At 40.2% G+C, this 25843-nt stretch overlaps 1 protein-coding gene across 1 annotated transcript in view; it reads left to right on the forward strand.

The window, feature by feature from the left end:
- The window catches only part of RYR2 (ryanodine receptor 2), a 648519-nt gene that overhangs the window by 312254 nt on the left and 310422 nt on the right, over window positions 1–25843 (forward strand). Inside the window, exon 18 of the mRNA XM_075924816.1 lies at window positions 3859–3954. Within this exon, the coding sequence (XP_075780931.1) occupies window positions 3859–3954 (96 nt within the window). The remainder of the gene's footprint in view (window positions 1–3858; window positions 3955–25843) is intronic.

Below are 25843 nucleotides of genomic sequence, written 5' to 3' on the forward strand. Positions count from 1 at the left end.
TCAAGTAGCTTTTTGGGAAACTTGATCCTAGTGTGTATTTCTAGCCTCAGTTTATGCTGTTTACTGTGAGGATTATAATTTATATTTTACTTTACATTTATATGGTAAAAATGATTGTGATTGTACAGTTATCACTTATCTCTGTTATGAGCTGTAGAGGTCGAATCCATGATTTTGGATAAAGGGAAGATGAAAATGACACAGCAAGTTTCAGAAAATGTGCGCCTAGAAGATTAATCTTTATTTTATGTTTTTATTTCCTTAACTGATTATCTGTTCACTGCCTGATAATACAGGTTGGACCTCTCTGGTCCTGCACCCTTGGGACCTGACCGATCCTGAATGAGGGAATTTGCCAGACCATTGGAGGTCCCTGCTACTGGCTTCTCCAGACCAGATTCCTACTCTGCTGCCAGCTCCAGCCATTTCCCCTGGGCTGGCATATTACTGTGGTCCTGGCAGCCCAGACTGCCCTGGTCCCAGCCCCTCTATCGGGGCTGCCGTGTCCCTGACCCTGGCCCCAGTATTGAGACTGCTGAGGCTGTTGTGACACTGGTCCTGCTATTTCATCTCTGGCCCCAACCCCACTACCATGGCTGCCATAACTACCACGTCCCTGGTCCTGCTATCATTGCTATGTTCCCTGCTGCACTACCAGGGCTCTGGCGGCAGTCCCAGCCCTAGCCCCACTGGGCTGTGAACCACCAGCCTCATTGCCATTGGGGTTCCTAGCCAGAACTCCCTGTTCCAGGAACACCCATAGTCCTCCTGGACCAAGAATGTTGCCAGATGAGGGATTCGTGCTTTTGGGAGGTCCAAACTGTACCACTTAAACTAATCCTGTTAGTTTTCTGTCCTTGTTATAAGCCCTAAAAGGCAATCTGGAAAATATAAATTTTAAAACGTGGTCCACCATTTTCATCGCCACCATTAAAGATGAATAGACTAAGAAAAACTTTGAAGATCTCTGAGACTGATAATGATAGAATTACAAATGGCTATTTTTATTATTTTTTGCTTACTTTCATTAGAGTTCCTTATAGTTGTTATATCCTGCCTGCTAGAAGACATTTAACCATTGTATGTGCTGAATAGGGTTATTTGACACCAGGATAGCAAGCATTTTTATTATAAAATGAAAAAAACCCATAAAATTGCTTGTTTGTCAATATATATTATTACATTAAAATATCTCATAATAGTTTGAATAAGGGTGACTAATATTCAGAGGTTAGGAGATGCTGGACTGAAGTTGGGTCCACCTATAATAAAGTAAAATGAAATATAATATATTATATGCATTGTTTATTGATTCAAATTCATTGTAATTGTCCATTCAAAACTTTTACAATAAAAGGTTGCAAAAGGAAGCACTGAGAAGTGAGGACATGTCAAAAATAAGGTTTTTGGACCTTAATTCATCCCCATTGTGTATATGCATATGTTATATCATCTTATTACATGATCACATAGTGCTTTTTCCACAGGAATTTTGCCTTATTCAGCACCATGTGCTAAGAAAAGTAGGAGTTTAATACTGTTATCTTCCCACAGAGAATGACCTCTTGCTTTATTTACTATTCTCTGTAGTATAAAGTCTTTTACAGACACTTCTATGACCACGATTAAGAAAATATCTTGAAGTCTTACTAGTATTACTAAATGTATCCTCTCAGGACTCAGGTGAGATAGGGAACTGTAATATTGTCTCCATTTTACAGATAGAGGTGTGAGGCAAAATGAGGTATAGAGATACTGTATTGATTTCAATAGTGTTTCTTACCTCAGAGGCATGTTTTGGGAATAAAAATGGGGCATTGAGACACTCAGGTACTGTTATGTGGGCCACATAAGTACATGACAAAGAATTTTTCATAAAATGTTTCCATTCAGAGTTGTGGTTGCCATTTTTTCTTTTTTCTGTCATATAAAACCAGAAGTAGGTCTATGTTGAGAAAAAAATTCATTTTCATTCAGAAATAACATTAAAAGTGCTGTGTGTCAAACTGAAAAATGAAATGTGTAATCAGAATACTTGATAGCCTCTTAAATATGCCAGCTCAGAACATAGTCTTATTATTCATGGTTACAAAGAATGATCCTTTTAAGAAAATAGAATATTTAAATGAGTTAGCTTCTATGTGGATTGTTTGCTCTCATAATTTTGATGAATTTTGTAGCTCAAATGTCTGATTTCTTCTACATCTTCGTTTTCAATACTACCTCATGAAATGTATTTTATTTTCCCTTATTCCATAAAAAGCCTGTAGGGATTCTCTGTACTTTGTGATTAGTTGTGCTACCTGAACTGTAGTAAAATTATCTGCAGCTATAGTTGAATGCCTCTAAATAAAGCTTTAATGGAACTGTTCTCTGATCACCATTTCCCACTCTCTGAGAGTGGTTCTGCACAAGCAGAAAATGATGATTTGCCACAGACTATTAAGTTTTCAGCTTTCTTCTCCTGCTTCCTTAAAACCACTCTGTTAATCTAGTTTTGGTGACATAATGGATTAGGATTCATATCCTAGCCTTTCATGTCTGCAACAGACTCAGCTTCAAATCATACTGAGGCCACAATTCTAGGAAGTCTAAACATATTTCCTAATGGAAATGAATTAACATCACAAAACCATAGCACAATGAAACACAATTAATAATCTCAACAATAATATTTTGCTTTAAGGTAATGCTTTTCATCTGCAGCTCACAAAGTGTTTTAGGAAGGCATGTAAGCACTATTGGCCCCTTTTACTGATGGAGTAACAGAGGCATATTCACTGACTTTCCCAAGTCACACAGTGAATCAGTGTCAGAGCTTAGCTACAGATCTAGTCTCTCCTTAGTATAGTCCAGGGACTATCTCCCAATGAGATCAGCAATCTTTGAAGAGAATAGCAGGGGAAGTTTCTGGTTAAGAATCATATATTTGCAAACTTGCATGTGAAGCTTGGGTAAGAATAGCAGTTTTCACTGTTCCATGCTCTAGATGGAATTATTAATCTCTGTGTTTTTGTTCCTCCTGGGAACAAAAGGAAGAGTTCTTTGAGTTCTCAAATTATCACCCTGTGCTTACTTTTGTTCACCTGTAGTTCCATTTCTGTCCAAGGATGAATTTGGCTCAGGTTGGTGGGGGGGAGAGGGGTTATTACTTTAATCCTAATTGTGATAACTTTGTAAATTTCCTTTTCTAAGCTGCCTTATATGATATATTTTGAAAAGTGAAGACTTGCTACCATTGGAGACCTCTTCTGGTCTTAATTTAAAGATAAATGATGGTAACTTAATTCTGCCATTCATAATTTGTTGTGTTCTTTGTTCCCAATCCACTTTTAAAAAAATATCATATGTTTATAGTGCTATAAAGTACAAATTCCAAAAGGGAAGGAAGCTTAACAAACATTTCCTGAACATAAAGTAATGCATTTTGTTTCATTGCCATATTTTTTCTTTTTCTTTCTAGAATGTACTTATTTTGCCAGTGTAAATTAAATCCCACTCTTCCCTTATATTTGTTTCCCCTTCTTTTTTCCAATATTGTAATGCAGGTCCAATGTTAATACTACATAGGGATTTTTTTCAGGAATATCAACAGACTTACTTTTTGTTATTTGAAAACAAAATAACAAATATCAATATCAAATATCAAAAGGATGACTGTTAGCTTTAGATAAATTAAAATTTTTAGAATATTGGGCAATTTGATGAAATACCACAAATTTCAGTATTCAATGTAATGATTTGCCAAGTTATTTGGCACCTGTTTTGTTAGATCATGGTTCATTAAAAGGTTTCTTTTAATGTGAATTGGACATATTTATTAACTTTTTAAACTTTTTTTTCTTTTTCTTTCAATAGCGGCACTTATTAGGGGAAATCGTAAAAACTGTGCTCAGTTTTCTGGATCTCTTGACTGGTTGATCAGCAGATTGGAAAGATTGGAAGCCTCTTCTGGTATGTGCTTCATAACAGCTTTCAAGAACCTAAAAGGATGTTACAAGGAGGAGGGAGAAAAAATATTATCTTTATCCTCTGATGATAGGACAAGATACAATGGGATTAAATTCGAACTTAGGTTAGACGTTAGGAAAAACTTCCTAACTCTCAGAGAAGTTAAGCACTAGAATAAAATGACTGGGGAGATTGTAGAATCTCCATCATTGGAGATATTTAAGAGCAAGTTAGATAAACATTTGTCAGGGATGGTCTAGATGGTGCTAAATCCTGTGGTAAATGTTGGGGACAGGACTTGATGAACTCTCAAGCTTCCTTCCATTTCTAGTATTCTGTTTCTACCCCCTCTTTTTCTTTCTTTCCAGTTTCTTCTCTTTCAAAAAGTTGCAATTAACTGGTAAAACCCCCATTCGCTCATGATGTTTTGAGCTTTATTTATGCCGGTGGGAAAGTAGATTGGAGTGGGGAAAGACAGATTTGACATACAACTTTGACTGATCATCATTCATTGTAGTACTATGTATATTTTTGGTATTTATTAAGTCTATCTAAAGATCTGTGTAAAGCAATGAATTAGTATTCCCCCTTCCCCCTTTGCTTTCTATTTGTTTTGAGTGACATTTCAGCTTGGTCATGTCCTTGGTTACCAGGTTATATAGTAAGATCTCTGTTTTCCAATTGTGGAAAAATGTGAACTTTACCAGTTTTATTTTCTCTGCATTTTGTATTTCACCACTTGTCAGCAGTTCCCTTCCCTGCGAAGCCTGTATTGGCTCAAATAAGTCTATTGAACTATAATGATAGGTATCTTAAATGTATGTAGTATATATTCTGAAGAAATAAGGTGGTTCATTCGTGTGTGTGTGTATACATTGCACACAAACTCACACACACAATCAGAAGCTTCAGGGAGTGGCCGAGTTAGTCTGTATCAGGAAAAACTTAAAAAACAACAAATAATCTATTAGCACTTTAAAGACTAACAAAACACATAGAAGGTATCATGAGCCTTCGTGGGTGCAACCCACTTCTTCAGATGACTGGAGTATTAGAAGTGCAGATCCAAGAATAAATAAGCAAGGGCGTAGGAGTAGGAGGAAGGAGGGGGAAAAAGAGAGAAAAGAATGGGGAGAAAAGAGAGACAGTGAGTAGATCAGTATTTCTTAAACTTTTTAATACTGATGAACACCAAACAATCATTTTTTTTTTTTTATGAGGAATACCAAGGATTTTTTGTTAAGCAAAAAAAGGTCTCCTGCCCCTTTAAGAGTGGCCATCTGTTCTCTGTGGCACACCTCCAACTGCCTTGGAACCCAGTTTAAGAAACACTGGAGTAGATGGTTCTTAAGTAGTTACAAGAGGTTAATAGGAACAATTAGCACCTCCATTGGTTGGTTGGTTAAGTCATTAGGATGTGGAAGGTAGTGTGTGAGCCAGTCAGTGTCCCTGTTCATATTATTTGCATAAGAATTAAACTTGTAAATGAACTTAAAGTTCCAATCCTTCCCTTTGTGTTTGGCTTGTGGAATTGGCCTGAAACAACACTGTGACTTGGAGATCTATTAATGAGTGTCTCAACAGATTAAAGTGTTCTCCAACAGGTTTTTGCGTATTGCCTTTTTGGATATCTGATTTGTGTCCATTAATTCTTTCCCGCAGAGACAGGTAGCTGTATTAGATAAGTAAGAATATGATTGCTAAAATCCTATGCTATAGGATTTTTAATTAGTGATTAAGACTTTGTTTTTACAGTTCATCCAGATAATTATCTTTCTGTCTACGATTGCGCTCAGCATGATGTACGTGAATTGGTTTTGTAATGATATGAAGAAAGGTGCCATCTTGTGAAACATTTTTTGTAGGGCCTGACTTTCCCCTGAAGGTTTGCTACCTAAACACTGATCAGGCTGAACCTTAGGTATTTATGAGATTTTTATAAGCTAACGTCATTCTAGTTTCTTTCACGTTTTATATGATACAAACCTTTGTTGCTGGACTGTCTCAGATAAGATGAACTCCTAGGCTACGTCTACACTGGCATGATTTTCTGAAAATGCTTAAAAGGGAACAGTTTTCTGCTATAAGTATTTCTGGAAAAAGCATGTCTACATTGGCAGGATGCTTTTCTGGAAAAGCACTTTTTCCGGAAAAGCGTCCGTGCCAATGTAGACGCGCTTTTCCGCAAAAAAGCCCCGATCGTCATTTTCGCGATCGGGGCTTTTTTGCGGAAAAGAAGTCTGTGCTGTCTACACTGGCCCTTTTCTGGAACAGTGTTCTGGAAAAGGACTTTTGCCCGAGCCGGGAGCAGCGTAGTTTTTCCGAGGTGTACCGGTAGTTCGGAATAGGAAGGCTAGTCCGAACTACCTAGTTCGAGCCCCGTGTTTTTCCTTAGTTCCCATAATAGAAGGACTAAAGGACACCAAATGAAATGAAATGGGTAGCTGCACGGGGTTCGAACCAGCGGGGTTTTAAAAATGGCGGCTCCCCGCTTATGCAAATGAAGCCCGGGAAATTCAAATCCCAGGCTTCATTTGCAAGTGCGGTATGCCTACATTACCCTGCTAGTTCGAACTAGGAGGGTAGTGTAGACATACCCTATGGCAGTAAAGCAAGGATATACATGCTAAGCAAAGGAAGTTCTCATAAAACAAAGCTGAGTTCCAGATGTATGGAAAACAAGGAACTCCCGATTGTAATCCCTGTAGTGGCCTCCACATATTAGGACTTAGAGCGTGGACCTGCTGTCTCAGGCTAGCCGAGGGCTGTGCTTAAAGGGACCCGACCCCCACCCCAGACAGACAGTTCTCAGGGGTTCCCTGCTTGCAAAGCAGTCCTGGCTTAGAGTGCCCTGAGTGCCCACACTCGGCACATCACAGCACTCGGCCATCAGTCCGGCTGCACTTGCCGCAGGCTGCCATCCAGAGGGGGGGTCAATTAAGGGGCTTCAGGAGAGCTTCCACCCCGAGGAGCCCTCAGAGCCAGCCCAGTCCTCCCAATCAGGGGCTCGTATCCCATTCCTCCCTCACCTCCTTACACTTACCCCTCCCTAGCCCCCCTTCCTGATGTACAAAATAAAGGACACGTGTGTTCAAAAATAGAAACTCTCTTTATTGAACAAAACTCGGGGAGACTGGGAAAAGGAGGTGGGAGAGGGGAAGAGAGAGGGTGGGAGAGGGGAGGGCAACTAAAATGATCAGGGGTTTGGAACAGGTCCCATATGAAGAGGGGCTAAAGAGACTGGGACTTCTCAGCTTAGAAAAGAGGAGACTGAGAGGGGATATGATAGAGGTCTATAAAAGCATGAGCGGTGTGGAGAGGGTGATAAAGAAAAGTTCTTCATTAGTTCCCATAATAGAAGGACTAGAGGACACCAAATGAAATGAATGGGTAGCAGGCTTCAAACTAATAACAGAAAGTTCTTCTTCACAAAGCAAATAATCAACCTGTGGAACTCCTTGCTGCAGGAGGCTGTGAAGGCTAGAACTAGAACAGAGTTTAAAGAGAAGTGAGATAAATTCATGGAGGCTGGGTTCATGGAGTGGTATTAGCCAGGGCGTAGAAATGGTGTCCCTGGACTCTGTGGAAGGCTGGCGATGGATGGCAGGAGACAAATAGCTTGGTCATTGTTTCAGTCCATCCCCTCCAGGGTCCCTAGGGTTGGCCGCTGTCGGCAGACAGGCTACTGGGCTAGATGGACCTTTGGTCTGACCCAGTACGGCCATTCTAAGCTCAGGGCTCAGGGTCGGGGGTCTCACTGGACCACCCTGATTTTCTTGCAAACCTGCTCGTGGGTGGCCAGGCTGGCAGCTATCTTGCCCTAGATGGCCACTTTCCTGTGCCTAGTGTGGAGGTTGTAGATGAGGTCCACGATGTCCGCACTAGACCAGGCGGGCGTCCGCCTCTTGCAGACCTGGTCAGGCTCCCGGGAGCCGCCAGCCTGGTCCCGGGAAGAGGCGGAGGGCTGGGTGGCAGTGGGTGGCTGGCTCGATCCATGCCAGATGCAGGGTCTGCTGGCTGGGTGCTGGCTGGCTTGCACCTGGCATGGGCACCGTAGCCAGCCCGTGCCCCTTTAAGGGCTCCGGGGCCGGGAGAGGGGCAGAAGAGTTTCCCTGGTGGGGCCCAGAGTGGCCAGCAGGGAACGCTGGGCAGGGCTAGCCTCCCACTAGTTCGAATTAAGTGGCTACACAGCCCTTAATTCGAACTAGTTAATTCGAACTAGGCGTTAGTCCTCGTAGAATGAGGTTTACCTAGTTCGATTAAGCGCTCCGCTAGTTCGAATTAAGTTCGAACTAGCGGATTGCGTGTGTAGCGGCCAACCAAAGTTAATTCGAACTAACGTCTGTTAGTTCGAATTAACTTTGTAGTGTAGACATACCCTCACATAGTAATCAGTAAGGCTTCTTTCTTGGCTACTGTGTTACTGAACCAAAGTCTTGCTCACTGAATTGTAGGCCTGTTGCTGTTTTCATGTTACAGGTTTCTATGGAGGCCTGCTGACTCCATGTTACTGACCCTCAACTTACTACACCCTCCTTTTTGCCTTTTCTGCTCATTTATTCATTTGCAAAATGAAAAAGGGGAAAAATAGAAAAAAGGTGGAAGACACAATAAACAGTATAACTAACTAAAAATGGAAAAAAATCAGTTTCAGATTTTTGGTTTTGTATTTTAATCAGATAATTCAAAAAATTCATGGAAAAATTCAAGAAGATTTAATATTTTAAATAAGATTAAAACATACCTGTAAATGATGACCAGCATTAATCCTAGCACATTTTGGTAAGGTTCAATAAAAATGATTCAATGGTTTCCAACAATGAAAGATGGGAATGATAAGTTGTTTTGTCCATTTAAAAAAAATAAGTCTTACAGCAGTTTTGTTGGAGAAGTAATGTCTCTTGTTGTACCATGGGGGAAGGGCATGCCCAAATCTGGTTAAATTATAAGCTTTTTCAAAATCTCAGTTTACATTTGCTCGGTAGAGACATGTTGGTGTTTGGAAGCTAGATTATTTGAAGGTTTAATCTGTTTTGGGCATACTGCACTTTAGGGCTTCTCTAATTGCTGCTTCCAGTTTGGTGGGTGACAATGGCGCTGGGCCTGAAAGTGCAGTAAAGAAGAAGAGCGACTAACATGGAGAGGGTATAAGAACTGGGTTTGGGACTGCATAAAGAATAGATTGGCACAAGTGTTTGGGTTGGGAAGAAATTGAGAGCTGGTGGGCAGGGGATGAAGGTCTAGATGCTAATGAAGTGGTAGGAGGGAGACTGGGATTGGGAACCAGTGGATTGAGGATGCTGAGAAGAACTGAGGAACTGGGTGTGTTGGACAGTCTAGTTCCTGCTGAACATGGACCCTGGGACAAAGAGCCTGATGTGTGGAGACTGAAGCAGGGGTGTAGACTGACATCACATGTGGGGAGATAGGACTGGCTGGTAAAAGAGAATGTTGTGTGGTGGTCATTATTTTTGCACAATGATTATGGGCATGATGAAGTTTCATGGCACTATGGGTATGTCTAGACGACATGGCTCCATTGACGGAGCCATATAGATGAGCTTTCTAGACATAGGGAAATGAAGCGGTGATTTAAATAATCGCCGCTTCATTTACATCAAATTGTCCATCGCACTGTGCCGATCAGCTGTTCGGTGGCACAGTGCGGTAGTCTGGATGCTCTGCAGTTGACAACAGAAGCCTTTGTCGACTGCCCCGTTATGCCTCATGGAATGAAGTTTACCGGGGAAGTCGACAAAGGCTTCCGTTGTTGACCGTGAAGCGTCCAGACTACTGCGCTGTGCTGCCAAACAGCTGATTGGCACAGCTCAGTGGCCATTTTGATGTAAATGAAGCAGGGATTATTTAAATTGCCACTTCATTTCTCTTTTTCGAGTACACTAATCTACATGGCTCCGTCGACGGAGCCATGTAGTTTAGACGTACCCTATAATACAGCATTCTTGGTGATGACCATTAGCAATAGAAATTAGACAATCTGTCTCTGAGAGGGAGGTGTGTAAGACCCATGGATTGGAACAGAAGGGTAATGAAGCTGAACAACATTCAGTGTGCAGTGATTTTCATGTTTTCAGTTTGCCCTGCCCATTTGTTCATAAATCTGTTGTGTTATGGATTCCGGGAACTGCCCTTGTTATCAAGGTGTGTCACTTTTTTCAGTTCTGGTATTGTGCATGAATCAAACACATTGAAATCAGGAGCTTTAAGAGCAGAAGAGTGACCCAGGTTTAGAGTAAACACAGCAATAGTAACAGTGCCTTGATTTCTTTTTTAAATGATTGCTTTGAGTCATATTTCCATCCCTTGTTATTGTGTCTTTGATTGTTACATGGTTTTTCTCTGGAGTACAGGGCAACATGATTTCATTTGTCCCAGGACAGGGGTGTCAGCCATTTCAGGGGGCTCTAACGTAATATATAAGATACACGGTACCACTATTTTTGGTGCCAGCAACACTGTTCTATGAATTGGCAGCAGCATAACCAGCAGCCTTTCATCTGCATTATTCATTGATTCTAAATGTCTTGTGAGAAGATTGATAAGAGTTTTAACCTGCTGCTCCATCCTCTGCTGTCTCCTGTCCAGCAATAAATAGCTTCTTAAGTATCACCCATACTCCTCTACATATTTCTAAGCTGACATATTAAAGCAGAAGTGCTAACAGGGCATTGGTGTCTTTTTCTTTTGTGTCATGAATGTTGCGCAATGCTTAGCAGATATATCAGAATCATGGAAATTTGAAAACACAGCAGGAGGTAACTTTTGCATGTCACAGGCACATCTTTGTTCTTTTCTGCCTTTTTCTTTAGTACTCGGTTGAAACAGCATACTTCCATTCCTGAACGGCTCTCCTTAACACTACAGGTTGTGTCAGGCATGGCTCATCACTTGGTATAAATTGTTAAATTTGTTGCCTTGGTAGCCTTCAAAGGATCTACAGCAGCCATGAATGTAGACATATCCCTAAGCAACTCATTTGTCTGTTTTTCCCCCAGCTTTGAAATGAGGAAAACACACATAACCCTGTCCCTTACCACTACTCTGTCTCCCTGAGATGCCAAAGGAATATATTCAGTCAGTGTCAGTGCAAGCACTGCTCTCACCATAGGAACTGGATTCAGCTGTCACAACTTTTATCAAGTGGTAACATGTTTCAGCAAGTGGTGATGACAAATTATATGAGTGGTTCTACAAGGATGCTTCCACTATTGCACTGTATATTGTATCAGTAAATGCCAATGTTTAGAAGTCTGATTCTCTTTAGTGAAGGAAGTGCAGTTATCAGTTGGGGATCATGAACCATGCAGGTCTCCTCATTCAGTGATGTCTAATAGTGCTTTTGATGATGAGCTCACAAAAGCGGGGTACTCCTGGTACAAGACAGCAGATGCCTGTGTTAAAATCATGTCTACTGCTCTGCCTTTTAGTATCAGCTTTTAAAAGTAAATAGAAACTGTCCTTATTTCCCAAAATCCATTTAAAGAACTCCATCGGTTTCATATAGAATTATTTACTTAGATGGAACTTTTCATTGTGAAGCAGAATTTCTGTGTTTTGCTGCTAGAATCTTTGGACAGAATCATCCCTATATTGATGCTAGGGCTGGCACCGGGACTTAAAGGAGATGGCTTATACCGTCATGATTCTGGAATTGTCAGGACTGGTTTGGTCCAAAATGTATACACAGTTTTCCGATGGGGTCTGAAGTAGTAAGAAAATGCTAAGGTGTTCAGATCACCTGTGCTATGCTTGAGTTAATCTCCTCATTCCTCTGGCTTAGCCAAGAGCTTCTTGTCCCCTGTACCTGAGCTTTCTGTACAGGGCACCAAAGACTGTGATGGGAGCTGCTGTTACTGTAGCTAGGGTGTGGATTCTTTAACTTTTGGACTCCTGTAATAAAAATAGGATGCCCTGTATAACTGGATGATTTCTAGGCTGTCAGTATACTTTGGGGAGGGACTAAGGTTCTCTAGGGCTAAGAAAAAAGTTGTGTTGGGTAACTGGGATTCTCTGGATAATTATTGCTTAAATTACGGTAGCAGAGGGAAAACAGCAAAATAAAGATAAAGGATTTCAGAGGGCAGACTTTAGATTCCATGAAAAGAAAGTGTAAAGGGAAAACCAGTTTGAAAGAGTTGTCACTTTGAAAGCCTGTCGTTACTAAGCAGACAAGAGGAACCTATCCTGCTGTGTAGGAAAGACCGGAAGTATGGCAAGAAACTACCTTGGATTAACCAGAAAATCTGCAATGATCTGAAACTCAAAAAAGAGTCCTACAAAAAGTGGAAACTAGATCACATTACAAAGAGTGAATATAAACAACTCAAGAACATAGGGACAAAATTAGAAAGGGCAAGGCACACAATGAGTTTAAATTAGCTAGAGACTTAAAGGGAAATAAGAAAACTTTCCACAAATACATTAGAAGCAGGAGGAAAGACAGGATAGGGCCATTACTCAGTGTGGGAGACAGTAATAACAGAAAATGTGGAAACGGCAGAAGTGCTAAATGACTTTTATGTTTGTTTCCACCAAGAGGTTTAGTAGTAATTGAACATCTACTATATTGAATACCAGTGAAAATGAGATAGGATCAGAAGCTAAAATAGGGAAAAAACAAGTTGAAAATTATGTAGATGTCTTATAGTCACTAGGGCCTGATGGAATAACTCTTAGGGTACGTCTAGACTACATGCCTCTGTCTCCAGAGGCATGTAGATTAGGCTACCAGACATAGTAAAATGAAGCAGCGATGTAAATAATCGCTGCTTCATTTAAATTTACATGGCTGCCGTGCTGAGCCGACAAACAGCTGATCAGCTGTTTGTCGGCTCAGCGCAATAGTCTGGACACGCGGGTGTCGACATCAAAGGTATTTGTCGACCACCCAGGTATGCCTCCTAGGATGAGGTTTACCTGGGTGGTCGACAAATACCTTTGATGTCGACACCCGCACATCCAGACTATCGCGCTGAGCCGACAAACAGCTGATCAGCTGTTTGTCGGCTCAGCGCGATAGCCATGTAAATTTAAATGAAGCGGCGATTATTTAAATCGCCGCTTCATTTTACTATGTCTGGTAGCCTAATCTACATGCCTCTGGTGACAGAGGCATGTAGTCTAGACGTACCCTTAGAATACTCAAGGTGCTGACCAAGCAGATATGAGCCATTAGCTATTATTTTCAGAAAGTCATGGAAGATAGGAGAGATTTCAGAGATTGTAATAGAACAAATATAGTGCTAATATATAAAAAGTGAACAAAGGCCAACCTGAGGAATTACAAACCAGCTAGCTTAACTTCAGTACCCAGAAAGAAAATGAAGCAAAATAATGGAACAATCAGTTTGCAAACTTCTAGAAGATAATGAGGTAAGTAGCAGTCAGCATGGATTTGTCAAGAACAAATTTCATCAAACCAAACTAATAGCTTTCTTTCCCAGGGTAACAAGCCTTGTGGGTGGGGAGGGAAGCAGAAATTGTGATGTATCTTGACTTTAGTAAGATATTCAATAATATTTTGCATAACTTTCTCATCATAAAACTAGGGAAATACAATCTAGATGAAGCTACTATAAGGTGGTTTCATAACTGGTTGGATAACCCAGAAAGTATAAATCAGTGGTTCAGAGTAAAGTTGGAAGGGTATATCGAGTGGGGTCCTGTAGGGATAAGTTCTGACTCTGGTTCTGTTCAATATCTTCACCAATTATTTAAATAATGGCATAGAGAGTATCCACACAAAATTTGTGGGCAATACCAAGCTGGAAGGGGTTTCAAGTTCTTTAGATGTTAGGATTAATATTCAAAATGATCTGGAGAAATGATTTGAAGTACAGGGCATCACTGCTGTAAGTCACCCTGGTATATGTTGGTTTCGAACTAGCGTCGTTGATGCTTGTGGGAGCTGTTCCATTTTAGGTCCTCCCATTCCCTGCATTTCTGGGGGGGGGGGGGGGGGGGCAGGAGAGACCAATTCATGCAAATGGAAGTCAGCTTCAGGGAAAAAAAAAAGCCCTGTTTTACGTTCTTTCACTATGTCCATTTTTTTTTGAATGTATATTGGATGTAAAGCAAGGATGCCCTGTGCATAGGATAAAATTCAATAAAGAAAATGCAGAACACTCTACTTCAGAAGGAAGGAACAGGTCTGTGTGCTGCTGTCTAGCCTTCCCCAGCATTGATGCTTTAGTGCATGTGTAAGCAGCTCCCCATGGTGCTGCAGAGGGCTGCTGCAATGAAGAGCTGAGGGACATGACTGGAGCTGGCTGTACTGGAAGAGCATGGGTGATTTCACATAAGGAAGGGAAGGTGATTTGCGTGTAAAAGATGTTGTAATACAAGATGGAAGTTGCTGGCATTATTTTGGGGATACCCTCTGGGCTGGTACTTTCAGATCCTTGCTTTCATGAACCCTTCAGTCTGACAGAGTTGAAAAGCAAACTAGCCATTTAGAAATTGTCAGAGCTACAATTAAGATCCCTTCCCAGGTATATTGTCACATCTTAGATCTAGTTTCACATTTTATGAAACTGTGATTTTCAGAAATGGCTTAGCCTGAGAAAAATTTAATTGAGCTTCCCAATTGAAATTTTCTAAGAGATGTGCCTGGAGTACATTTTTTAAAAATGTATTCTAGAGAAAATAAGGACTTGAAGTTGTGTGTGGTTCTAAGTTGAATATCCATTTCTTCAGTGATGCCTTTCAATGGAGACTTGTTAGGATACAAAATGCCATTTCTAAGACCATAGGCAGTAATCATTTAATATTCCCATTATAAACATCACTACATGAAATGATAGCGTGAAACCCTTTGGGACCATAATAAGTACATTTCCAGTGATTCCCTGATGTTTTCTCACTCAACAAATTGAGCTTAGGCAATTTTTAGCACTCCTGTCTGAATCTCAATTGCATTACAAAGGAGATTTCAGAAGGAAGAAGCTATTTGAGGTCAATTATAATCGAGTGTGGACTCTTTGTTCTTCAAGCAAACCACTTTGAAGATATGTCAAGGGACTGTGATCATTTCTGCCAGGAAATCAGGCAAGTTTTCTAAAATAGAATTGTCTATCCTCCCAGGCTGCCAGTTCGGTTATTATAACAGTAACGCTTAAAACACCGCAACACCTTACTTGGCAAAACATTATCAGAAAAGAGAGTCTAATACCAGAATTGTTCATCTAAATTTTGGAATTTAAATAGAATAAAAATCTAGTTTTAGATCACCACTTGTTTTGAGTGGGGGCAAAAAAGAGTATGGCTACATCTAGACTACATCCCTCTGTTGGCAGAGGGATGTAAATGAAGCACTTTTAAAGTGCAAATGAAGTGGGGATTTAAATATCCCACGTTCATTTGCATAATCATGTAATGACGCTCTTTTGAAAAAGCGCTATTTCAAAATTGAAACTGCAGTCTAGATCCGAGGTTTAATGTCTCTTTTGAAAAAGCGCCCCGTTTTCAAAAGAACCGCGTCTAGACTGCGGTTTCAACTTTGAAATAGCGCTTTTTTGAAAGAGTTCCATTACATGATTACGCAAATGAAGCACGGAATATTTAAATCCCGGCTTCATTTGCACTTTCAAAGTGCTTCATATACATCCCTCTGCCGACAGAGGGATGTAGTCTGGACGTAGGCTATGTGTTGAGATTTTGTAGATCCAATATCATCCTGGCTTTGTACTGTTCTATATTTCAGTCTCCTTGTTAAGAGTGACCTACACTTTAGACAAAATTGCACTTGCTTACTTATTTGAATACTTGCATGGAAGACAATAAACTTATTCAGATGAATAAAATTAACAGATTTTGATCCTGTCTCTCAACAAGCAATAGTAACTTTTTGAAAATCTTTCAACATTAAAATATTTTAAATTACTTTATTCTTATTCTGTTCAGCAATGACTCACAAATATCTTATTTAGAATGTCAGGAAGCCTTAATGTTAGCTCTCCTCAGATTTAAGATGTCTGTGTAAAGTAGATCATTCTTAAGTCTCACTTAGAATCCTAATTAGCCTTTGGGTTTTGAGCTGAAAATCAAATCCAAGAAAACCCATTTAGATTCTTTCTTCTTAGTTTAAATGGTGACATAAGTCATTTTTAAACACTCATATTTAATTTATATCCTCTTTTGCTTACTGGATGTAGTTTGGGAAGTCAAATAGATATGAGAGTTTGATTAGAATACAAGTCGTCAAAATATTTAAGACTGAAAAGAATTTAATTTCCCATTCAGATAAATAATTATCTTTCAATAACAGACTTTATGTAAGATGTAGCATGCATGGATCCGTGTGTCCTATAGCAGTGGCTCTCAAGCTTATTTCATTGTGTCCCTCTTTTTAGTGTCTGTAGTACTTTATGCCTTGACCTACTCCTTGGGGCTCCTGGCCAGCAGCCATTGCTTTCCGTTCACTCAGCTCTGAAGGCAATCAGGAGAGTGGCAGTTGCTGGCTGGGTGCCCAGCTCTGAAGGCAGCGCTGATGCCAGCAGCAGTGGAGAAAAAAGGCTGTTAATAACATACCATGCCACCCTTACTTCTCTGCTGCTGCTGGTGGCAGTACTGCCTTCAGATCAGGCACCCGACCAGTAGCTGCTCCTCTCTGGACATCCAACTGAGACTGTGCATAGTAAGGATTTTTCCCTAAAGCTTCTTCCTCCTCTCCCAAATACAATATGTTACCCCTCCCCATTTCAGTACCTCTATCCTACAGTACTGTAAGATGCATGCTTTATGATTTCACAGCTTTCTGCTAAGGAAAGTGACCAGCTAATATGAACTACAGCATATTATATCTGAAGAGAATTTACTATGTATACAAAAGAGCTTACCCACCAACACCCTCTCCAGAAGAACAGTAACTCCACCCTTTTTATGAAATACATAATTTGTTTCACCCAGGATATAGCCAGACTGGAAAAAAGCGATATTATTTGCCTGATCATAGAATCCTAGAGCTGGAAGAGACCTCAGAAGATCATTGAGTCCAGCCCCCTGCCCAAAGCAGGACCAATCCCAACTAAATCATTCCAGCGAGGGCTTTGTCAAGCTGGGATTTACAAACCTCTAGGGATGGAGATTCATACTATTTCTGATCATACTGCTAATAGAAAAATGGAAAAAAACAGAAATTCCAGCTGACATGCTGTCAGAAGTATTTCATGACCATTGATTGTCAAAAGATTGGCAGACATCCCAAACTGGTGGTGCATTTGTAATTTGATTTCACCAACCCTGTAGCAAATGTGAACTCCTGGATCACAAACAATCTTGCCATGGAGTCACAGACAGTCCCTTTAGACAGTCTAGTTTATCTTGCTACCCAGGCAAACTAGACTTAGTGATGAATGTTCACTCGCTCCAAAAATCACAAAATATTCAGATTGCTCCCAGTCCCAAAAGACCAGTCACTTGCCCTGGGTCAGTTTCTACTTTTGATCTCACAGCAGACAGTGCCATAGCTGGCCAACCCACTTCCATTTATATTGGGGAGGCTTTGATTCAAACACATCTACTGACTAGATCTGTGTGATTCTAACATGAGAAGAAGAGACTGCCTGTGGCATTTTAGGTCTGAATAGATTAAGGGGTTTTTTTTGCTTTGTTTTTTTAAACTCCATCCATAGTTAATGGGCATGAAATATAGCTCATTGGCCTCCAGTGTCATGTGCTTCTGATGGCATACTCTGCTTAATAAGCTAGCCTCCATAATCTGTCCCTGCTTTATTTGAAGATTTTCTTAATTGAAAAAAATCATATACTAAAACAAATCCTGTATATGCAGAATAATGCTTCTAGAAAATTCCATTGAATGGCGATTAATCTTAGAGAATGTTTCTGCTCAGAATGTGGACTGGTGTTTAGAGTGCAAGACTGAAGTACAGTGGTTCCTAGTGCTTTTACTTTAGGGTACGTCTAGACTACATGCCTCTGTCGCCAGAGGCATGTAGATTAGGCTACCAGACATAGTAAAATGAAGCGGCGATTTAAATAATCGCCGCTTCATTTAAATTTATATGGCTGCCGCGCTGAGCCGACAAACAAACCTCATCCCAGGAGGCATACCTGGGTGGTCGACAAATACCTTTGATGTTGACACCCACGCGTCCAGACTATCGCGCTGAGCCGACAAACAGCTGATCAGCTGTTTGTCGGCTCAGCGCGGCAGCCATGTAAATTTAAATGAAGCGGCGATTATTTAAATCGCTGCTTCATTTTACTATGTCTGGTAGCCTAATCTACATGCCTCTGTCGACAGAGGCATGTAGTCTAGACGTACCCTTAGTCTGCCAGTGATTTGCTTTGTGTGATGGGGAAGTCAGTGAACTGCCACATGCTTAAGTTTCCCTGTTGTAATACTTATTTAGGTGTCATCTGTGAGTGTAGTCAGGCCAAATTCATTAATATTTCTAAGGCTTTTTTTCAGAATCTTGAATAAGAGATGTAGAACTGGAAACAGTTTATAAAAATCAGACCCACATGTAAAAAAAATCTAGGTTACAAAATAGATTAAAAATTAAACCAGCGCTAGGAAAATACCATGTCAGAACAAGGAAATTATATTATTCCCTATTTTTGATCTGGGCTCAAAGTCTTTAGTAGAGCAAAATTAAAAGATGAGTATTTGTGCAAGTAAGCAGGTGTTTGGGATTGGATCACTTTCACACTGAGACATCACAGAAGAAACGAGTGGAAATAGTCTGTCTCTTCAGTGCATAACTTAAGGCAAGTGTATTGTCTCATTTTACAATAAACTCCAGCTGATATTCACTAACATCCTTCTAAAAATTTAAAGAAACAGTAGCATATTGAATAAAAACATAAAGTGAACATTGAAAATGATGGAAAATTTGTTATGTTTTCATCTGATGATTGCAGTGGAATAGCAGAGATTCATTATTGAGTAAATAAGGAAGAAATCATTTTAAAAAAACACACATGAAAAATGATTATTTTTATCCTAGATGTCTCAAATTTCATACCCTAGAGATTGCTTCACCTGACTAAAATGATCTGCTAGCCTTCAGGCCTCTTGTCTCCGTGTTGTCCCAATAAGATAGAATATCCTGCCAACATCACCAACCACGTCCCACTGTTTCTTTTGTGGCTCAAAAGACCATGTATAAGAAGTAACATGTCCTGGTTTTTGATCTGTGTTAGTTGGAGGAGTTGGTGTGACATTTTGTGTGTTTCCATTGTTTCTATTAGACGAATTCATAGCAGTCAAAAACATTGGGCAGCTATAATGAGCGCAGGACAGTCCCAGTTGTTTTACTATAAACATATGGGAATATTTCAGTCAATGTGTGATAAAGTTGCACATATAAATGTGTTATACAGGAACAAAGGGCATTTGTCTCTGAGAGGAAATGGCTCCTGGGGCAGCTTCTACATCTGCAGGGTTTTCTCTCCATGTTTGACACCTAGGGCTCAGTGATAAGGTGTTATATATAAATCAGTGGTTGGTTGATTTGGAAATGAAGTCTAGGAGATAACACTTACTCATTCCTCATCATTTACTGCTTCAACATAAGCTTTTTCCTCTCAGTTAAAAACAACCCCAAAACTGGTGAAATAAATCCTAAATATTATGTTAGAACAAGACTGTGGATTTGATCACACAAGCCTGGAACTTAAAAAAATATGATTGCCCCAGTTATACTCATACCTATACTGAAATGAAAATTATCTGTTTACTGTTCATGCTGTTAAATGTAGGCTATAGTGAGGCAGTGAAATGTGTCTCAGTTAAGTCTGATTTTTTTTAATGTACTGACTCCTGTCCATTGACATTTCTGGGCTTAAAATTTTTATTGAAGCTAATGTTAAAAAAATGTACATAGTACACAGGTTGAGGGGAAAAAAAGAGGATCTGTTCATCTGGATATCATACTTGGCTTGTCTACAAATAAAAGTTTTGCTTAAGGGTCAGACACATCACTCATGGAAAGTTTTGTAGTGAGGTGGCAGTAGAAAGAAAATATGTCAATGACTGGAGATTGTCCCTCAGTAAATCAGAGTTTAGGGTAGGCTGTCCATTGAAAAATACAATCCAACAGGAGAAGTATTTGAATTTATTTCCTGGATGTGCCTTTTAATTGATACTCCTGATCATCCCTACTGGTATTGACCATGTCTGGTGATGTGTTCTGTGTAGGGGTCCCTTGGCCACCTGATGGCGTCCAAAACCAGGAATTGCCACATCAGCCAAGAGTATCATTGACCAACTCCACATTCTCTCGGGACTTGTTCGTTCCAGGGCTCTAATGATCAGCGCATAAGTTTGGACCACAAAGCCCCAGTTCTAGTGCAATGACGACAACTCCATTCTGTGACGAACTGGTTGCGCCTGTGTCCAAGATTTGCTCTCCTCTATTCAGTGCGCTTGGCTGCCTCTTCAGTGGTGGTATAGATTTTTTCCCGTTCTTGATGAAGTTAATGAAAATTCCCAGTGACAATTCTGAGCTCACATTTTGTTGGAGGATTAGAACAAGTCTGAGCTTTCAATAGCAAATGAGTTGAAACTGGTCATTGTTCCATTGGTTGCTACAGACAGGTAGCCCTGGCTCAGTGAGGATAGGCAAATGGCGTTTGAATCTAGAAAAACATTTTTTGAATTTCTTTATCAGAATGAATTCTGAAAAGTTGTACTTATATTATTATTCCATTATTTGTTTCATACACTGAGAAATTTGTTAATGCAGATGTGTTTATTTTAAGGCAACATGAAATAATTACTAATTACGTCTAATTCTTTCCATGCCTGCTGTAGTTCATGTTTTCTTCTTTTTGTTTTACTTTCAGAAACAGTGATTAATTTGCATGATGTGCCATTACATAAATCCTATAATGATTTGTTTTCTTTAGATATTTATGCCATTTTTTGTTCTTAGTTTGTTAGATAGTTTGGAGTATTTTGAGTCCCCGTAAACAGCTTATAGCATAACAGGCTATATTCTGTTGTTCTTGAAATCATCCGACAAAGTGTTTATATTTCTCATTAATAGATGTCAGCATGGTGTACTCAATTTGTTTTGCTCTCTCCATCCTTATTGGAGGGTTGGAGTAATAGCCTGGGTTTAGATTGCTTTTTTCCCTCTTTTTCTCCCCATCTGAGTGTTCTGTTCATAATAGCAACAAAATTCACATCAATAAATCAGAGTAAATCTTTTGTCACTTCAAAAATATTTCTTTTCTATGTTAAAATTGTGTTTCTGTTATGAGTACATTGGAACTCAATAATAAAAATATGTTCATAAAGTCACAGAAGCATGTTTTCTATACTCCTCTGGCAAATGCTAGTTAGCTTTTGGAGTTTTGACAGAAACTTGTTCTAGATTTTACATGCTGAGAACTGTCCTACTGCTCCCTCATGCTCTCATCTTCAATCTTATGTTCACATATTGTAATTTCTTTTTAGTGAGGGTCTGATCCTAGGCCATTGAAGTTAGTGGGAAAAAAATAGACTTCAGTAGAACTTGTTTCAGGCCTTCTGTGTGCACATCAGGTAAAGCGTAGTGTATGAGGGAGTTGAAGAATGTTTATTTTTATCCTTACTCTTTAGTAATAGTCCTCTGCTTCATTCATTGCATGCTGTCCATCCTGCCCACTGAGAAACCCAATCTGTTCTCAACTGGTATGAATATTCCTTTGGCCAAATTGGGCCTAGACTGTGGAAAATTTCAAAAAGCGTTTGACCCAGATTAGGCTACAGATCCAATCAGGCCCATGTCTTCCTCTCTGTGTACCCTTTCTATGTTCACTGCATATCTTCCAACCTGCATACTCAGTGAGGCCTTATTCCTGCAAAAATAACATCATGTGATCGTTAGAGAGGTAAGGTGGGTGCGGTAACAGCTTATCAAAGTTTCTCTCTCACCAACAGAAATTGCTCCAATTTAAGATATTGCTTCACCCACCTTTCTCTCTCTTACCTTGGAATCAACATGGCTGCAACACTGCATATGTTAACCCATCACTTGACAATGTAATTAGTCACTGAACTGTGTGCACTTTGAGGCAAGAAGCCCTTAAAATATTGTATTCAAACATGGGTTTTACTATTGAATACAGTTCAGTGTTTCCTTCAACATTACTTATTGAGTTCTAGTTATAGACCTGATCAACAGCACTGCAATCCACTGAAAATGGTGAGGATGTGTAAGTGTCACTCAAGGTACCATTCACCATGCCGAATTTTTGTCGTTGATGGTAATGCACAAGAAGGAAGGAACCTAGCTTGAAGAGCAGATCCCACTTTGAAATTGCAGGACAAAAATTCAAAACTACATATTTTTGCTTGCACCTCAACTATAGGAAGTATTGGGATATTCATCATTGGCTCCCATGAGCCAGTTTTACAGAATCTTTTTTTGAAATAGAGACACAATTTAAGATGGTCTCAGAAGATAACAGCAAATCCTGGTTGGTGCTAGTGTGCTCTTTACTAGGTGGTGATAACAGGAAATGCAATGAGTCATTTATTATCTTGTGGTTGGGGAAAGGAAGGGTTTTGCTGCCCAATGGACTCAGGTGCATCAGAAGCATCAATGGTAAAGAATGTCAATTGGCTCTTTCCTGATACATCCTAAGAACTATGCTTCTGCAATGTAATTTTGTATATACTAACAGAAATGATTGTACAGCGGTTTGCACAGAAGGTCAATTAATTGAGAGAAGCATAGATATTTAAGAATCGAAAGCCAGAGTTAAGAGTATTAACTACATGAAAGCCAGAGTTAAGAGTATTAACCATATGCGTTAAAAGCCCCTACCATTGCATATAATGATACAATGTTCTTACAACTGTTATTCACACAAGGGAGTTGTACTATTTAATCAATTAGTCTATTCACATGTATACCCCGCATTACTCCTGGAAGTAGAGTATGCAGGATCAAGCTCTTAGCTTGCATGTAGCCTTCTAGCTTGTATCTGGTATTGAGGGATCTTGAGTGCATCTCCCAAGGAAGGGTTTGTGTGTTGCAGAGGTTCTGTCACCTATATTCAGGGCTGACACAAGAATGTTTCTCTTTCCTGTCTATTGTATGAGAGGTGTCTGATGAGTGCTGAGAGAGTGAATGAAGGAAAGGGGGTTTATCTGGTTTAGTAAATGGTTAGCTGGGTCCCAAGGTTGTGTGGCCCATCAAAGACAGGTGTTTTGTGAGAGATGTTCTCCAGCCTGTAATTGATAGCTGGCTATCTGGCCACTGAAGTGTGGGATTAGGAGTTCTGATTTATGGGGATGAGGTAGTTTCTGCTTTTCTTCTTCCTAAAGCTGCTGAGAAGACTGAGACTGATTTTTTTCTCTTTTAGCTACTGGGAAGAGTAGTGGCAGGCATGTCCCCTTCATTCTTCCCTTTATTCCTGTTAGTACATGGAGTGACCTGATGTCTCTAAGCAGCTGGGTCTTGCAGAGTAGTACTGTCTGTTTCCTTCCATAAAAGAGAGGGGATGATTGCGATGGAGTTTCCACTGCCCTCTTAGGGTACGTCTAGACTAAAGGCTTTTGTCAACAGAAGTTTTGTCGACAGTATCTGTCAACAAAACTTCTGTCGACAAAGAGCATCTAGACACATTCAGTTCTGTCGACAAAGCAAGCTGCTTTGTCGACAAAACCCTGTAGTCTAGACACAACCCTACATGCAATAACACCTTCTGTTGACAGAACTGTGTCGACAGAAGGCGTTATGCCTTGTAAAATGAGGTTTACCAGCGTCGACAAAACTGCTGAGTTCTGTCGACGTTATGTTGACAGAACTTAGCGGTAGTGTAGACGCAGGTATAGTTTTGTCGACAAAAGTCCACTTTTGTCGACAAAACTCTGTAGTCTAGACACACCCTTAGAGGGAAAACATGAGCATGGCATGGAGCATGCATCTCTGTGAGTGTATGCATTCTTGGAGACAAGCGATGGGGAGAGACAGAAGGTCCCAAGATACATGACATGACAGGACTGACCCTTGACTTTGTGTAACTCCTAACTCAAGACTGCTTCTCAGACCTCCTTTCCAACTCCTCCTTTTCTTCTGGTGGCAGCAACAGTAGCAATTAACTGCATGCCTGATGGTTGTGGCTGCCAAATTTGGAGGTCCCCTGAAGCAGTGGTGCCTGGACACAGTACACATGGGATCCTGTCTTAATGTGCCATCGTAGGGAACCAATTTAAGTCTAATTATGCTTAATGGCAAAGACTGCTGCTTTATTGAGATGGCAATTACATTTAATTGGGAGGCTACAGGTGATTTAGTGGTTCTTTCTTCTTTGTGTGTCTCAATTTCATGCTGACTCTATTTGTTTGCTCCTTAAACAAGAGCAGCTTTCAGTCCCTGCTTAACTGTGATATACACAGAGAGTATGAAATGCTACTGTATGTCCTGCCCTGCTCCTAGCTGAGAGAATATTGCCTCCAGAACAGTGACATACACTGGGTCTCTGCTAGGAATCTTAAATCTGCCCCAACTGCTGCATAGAGCAGAACTGAAAGTTCCAGCTTTGGCCCATTGTTAGTGTGAAAGCAATTTTAGTCACATGTTTCAGATAATATTATCCTGGAGGAAATATACATGAATAGTGCATGCGTGTTATATACTGTGTCTGTGTGTTATGTATGTAGAATATACATAGCGTGAAATCTTGGTCCTTTTGAAGTTGGTGGGACTTTACTTTCAGTGGGACCAGGATTTCTCTGATATTTTAGCTTGTGAACAGTAGTTACCAAATATATATCCAGTTAACCGTTCCTCTAAATCCACTTGTTCTGCTAAACTTGTCCATAACGATATGTATTTTATTTGCTCATTGTATATTGTTCAAAGCAACAATTTTAAAACTTTCTCTGTGGCAGGGAAAATTCAATGCAGTTATGTCCATGTGTAAAATTACTGGGATGTCACTCTGAGTCACTCTGAAGCCTAAAATGTTTGAGTAAATGAGGGAACTGCTACATGCGTGGGTGAGAGCTTTTTTTGTTCAAAATAAAAGGTTGAATCATCATGCGGTTTCACAGTATGTCATCATACATTTAAAAAAAAACAACAGTTATTTTGGCTTTATAGTTTACTGTAGCTATACACCACACAGGTATAAAGTATATATCTCTGCCATGCCAAGATAGTGGCGGTATCTAAATCAATTATCATCCTTACTCAACAGCTAACTGGCAGGTAGCAATTTTATTGGTTGCATGAACATACAGTTATTGTCAGTGGGCCTGAAGCAAACAAGATGGCCATCATTTCCCTACAGTCTGTCTAGGTGGTGCAGGCAGAATGGGAAACTTGAGTGGGCCCTGATTTAGAGTGGGGGGCACTCCAGCTGGAGAGGAGGGGTCAGGGGCTTGCAAGCCTCGTGCCCAATTCTGCTCTCTGGCAAGAGTGCTGGACAGGAGGAGCAGGACAAATCCCTGAGTAGGCTCCACAGCTGGAGCACTAGATGGGCAGAGCATAACAAGCCTGTTTCCTGACTCCTGACCCTGGATCTCTAGTTCAGAGAGGGTGGAGCAAAGCAGGGTAAGCACTCACAGACTGATCCAATCCTACTTCCAAGCAAGAGCCTCAGACAGGAGATGCCCAGAGCAGCCACAGTGTGGGGAATCCGACAAATGGTACAGCTAGGTCCAAACAACTAGAATGGAGGTTGGTATGTTTGAATTAGCTGTTTGAAAACTAAAGTTGATGAATTACAATTTGTCAATGCTTATGTTTTACAAAGATATATTTTTTATATTTATTGCCCAATATGTTCATTCAGCAGTCACTTTTGCTTCACATACCTTAACACATGTTGCCTAGGCAATAGCACGGGCATTCAGGTAATGATATTGTATGATCAGTACATCCTCTTTATTATTATTATTTACTTTTTC

Source organism: Pelodiscus sinensis, chromosome 3 (genome assembly GCF_049634645.1).
Source record: "Pelodiscus sinensis isolate JC-2024 chromosome 3, ASM4963464v1, whole genome shotgun sequence".
In the NCBI taxonomy this organism is placed as follows: Eukaryota; Metazoa; Chordata; order Testudines; family Trionychidae; genus Pelodiscus; species Pelodiscus sinensis.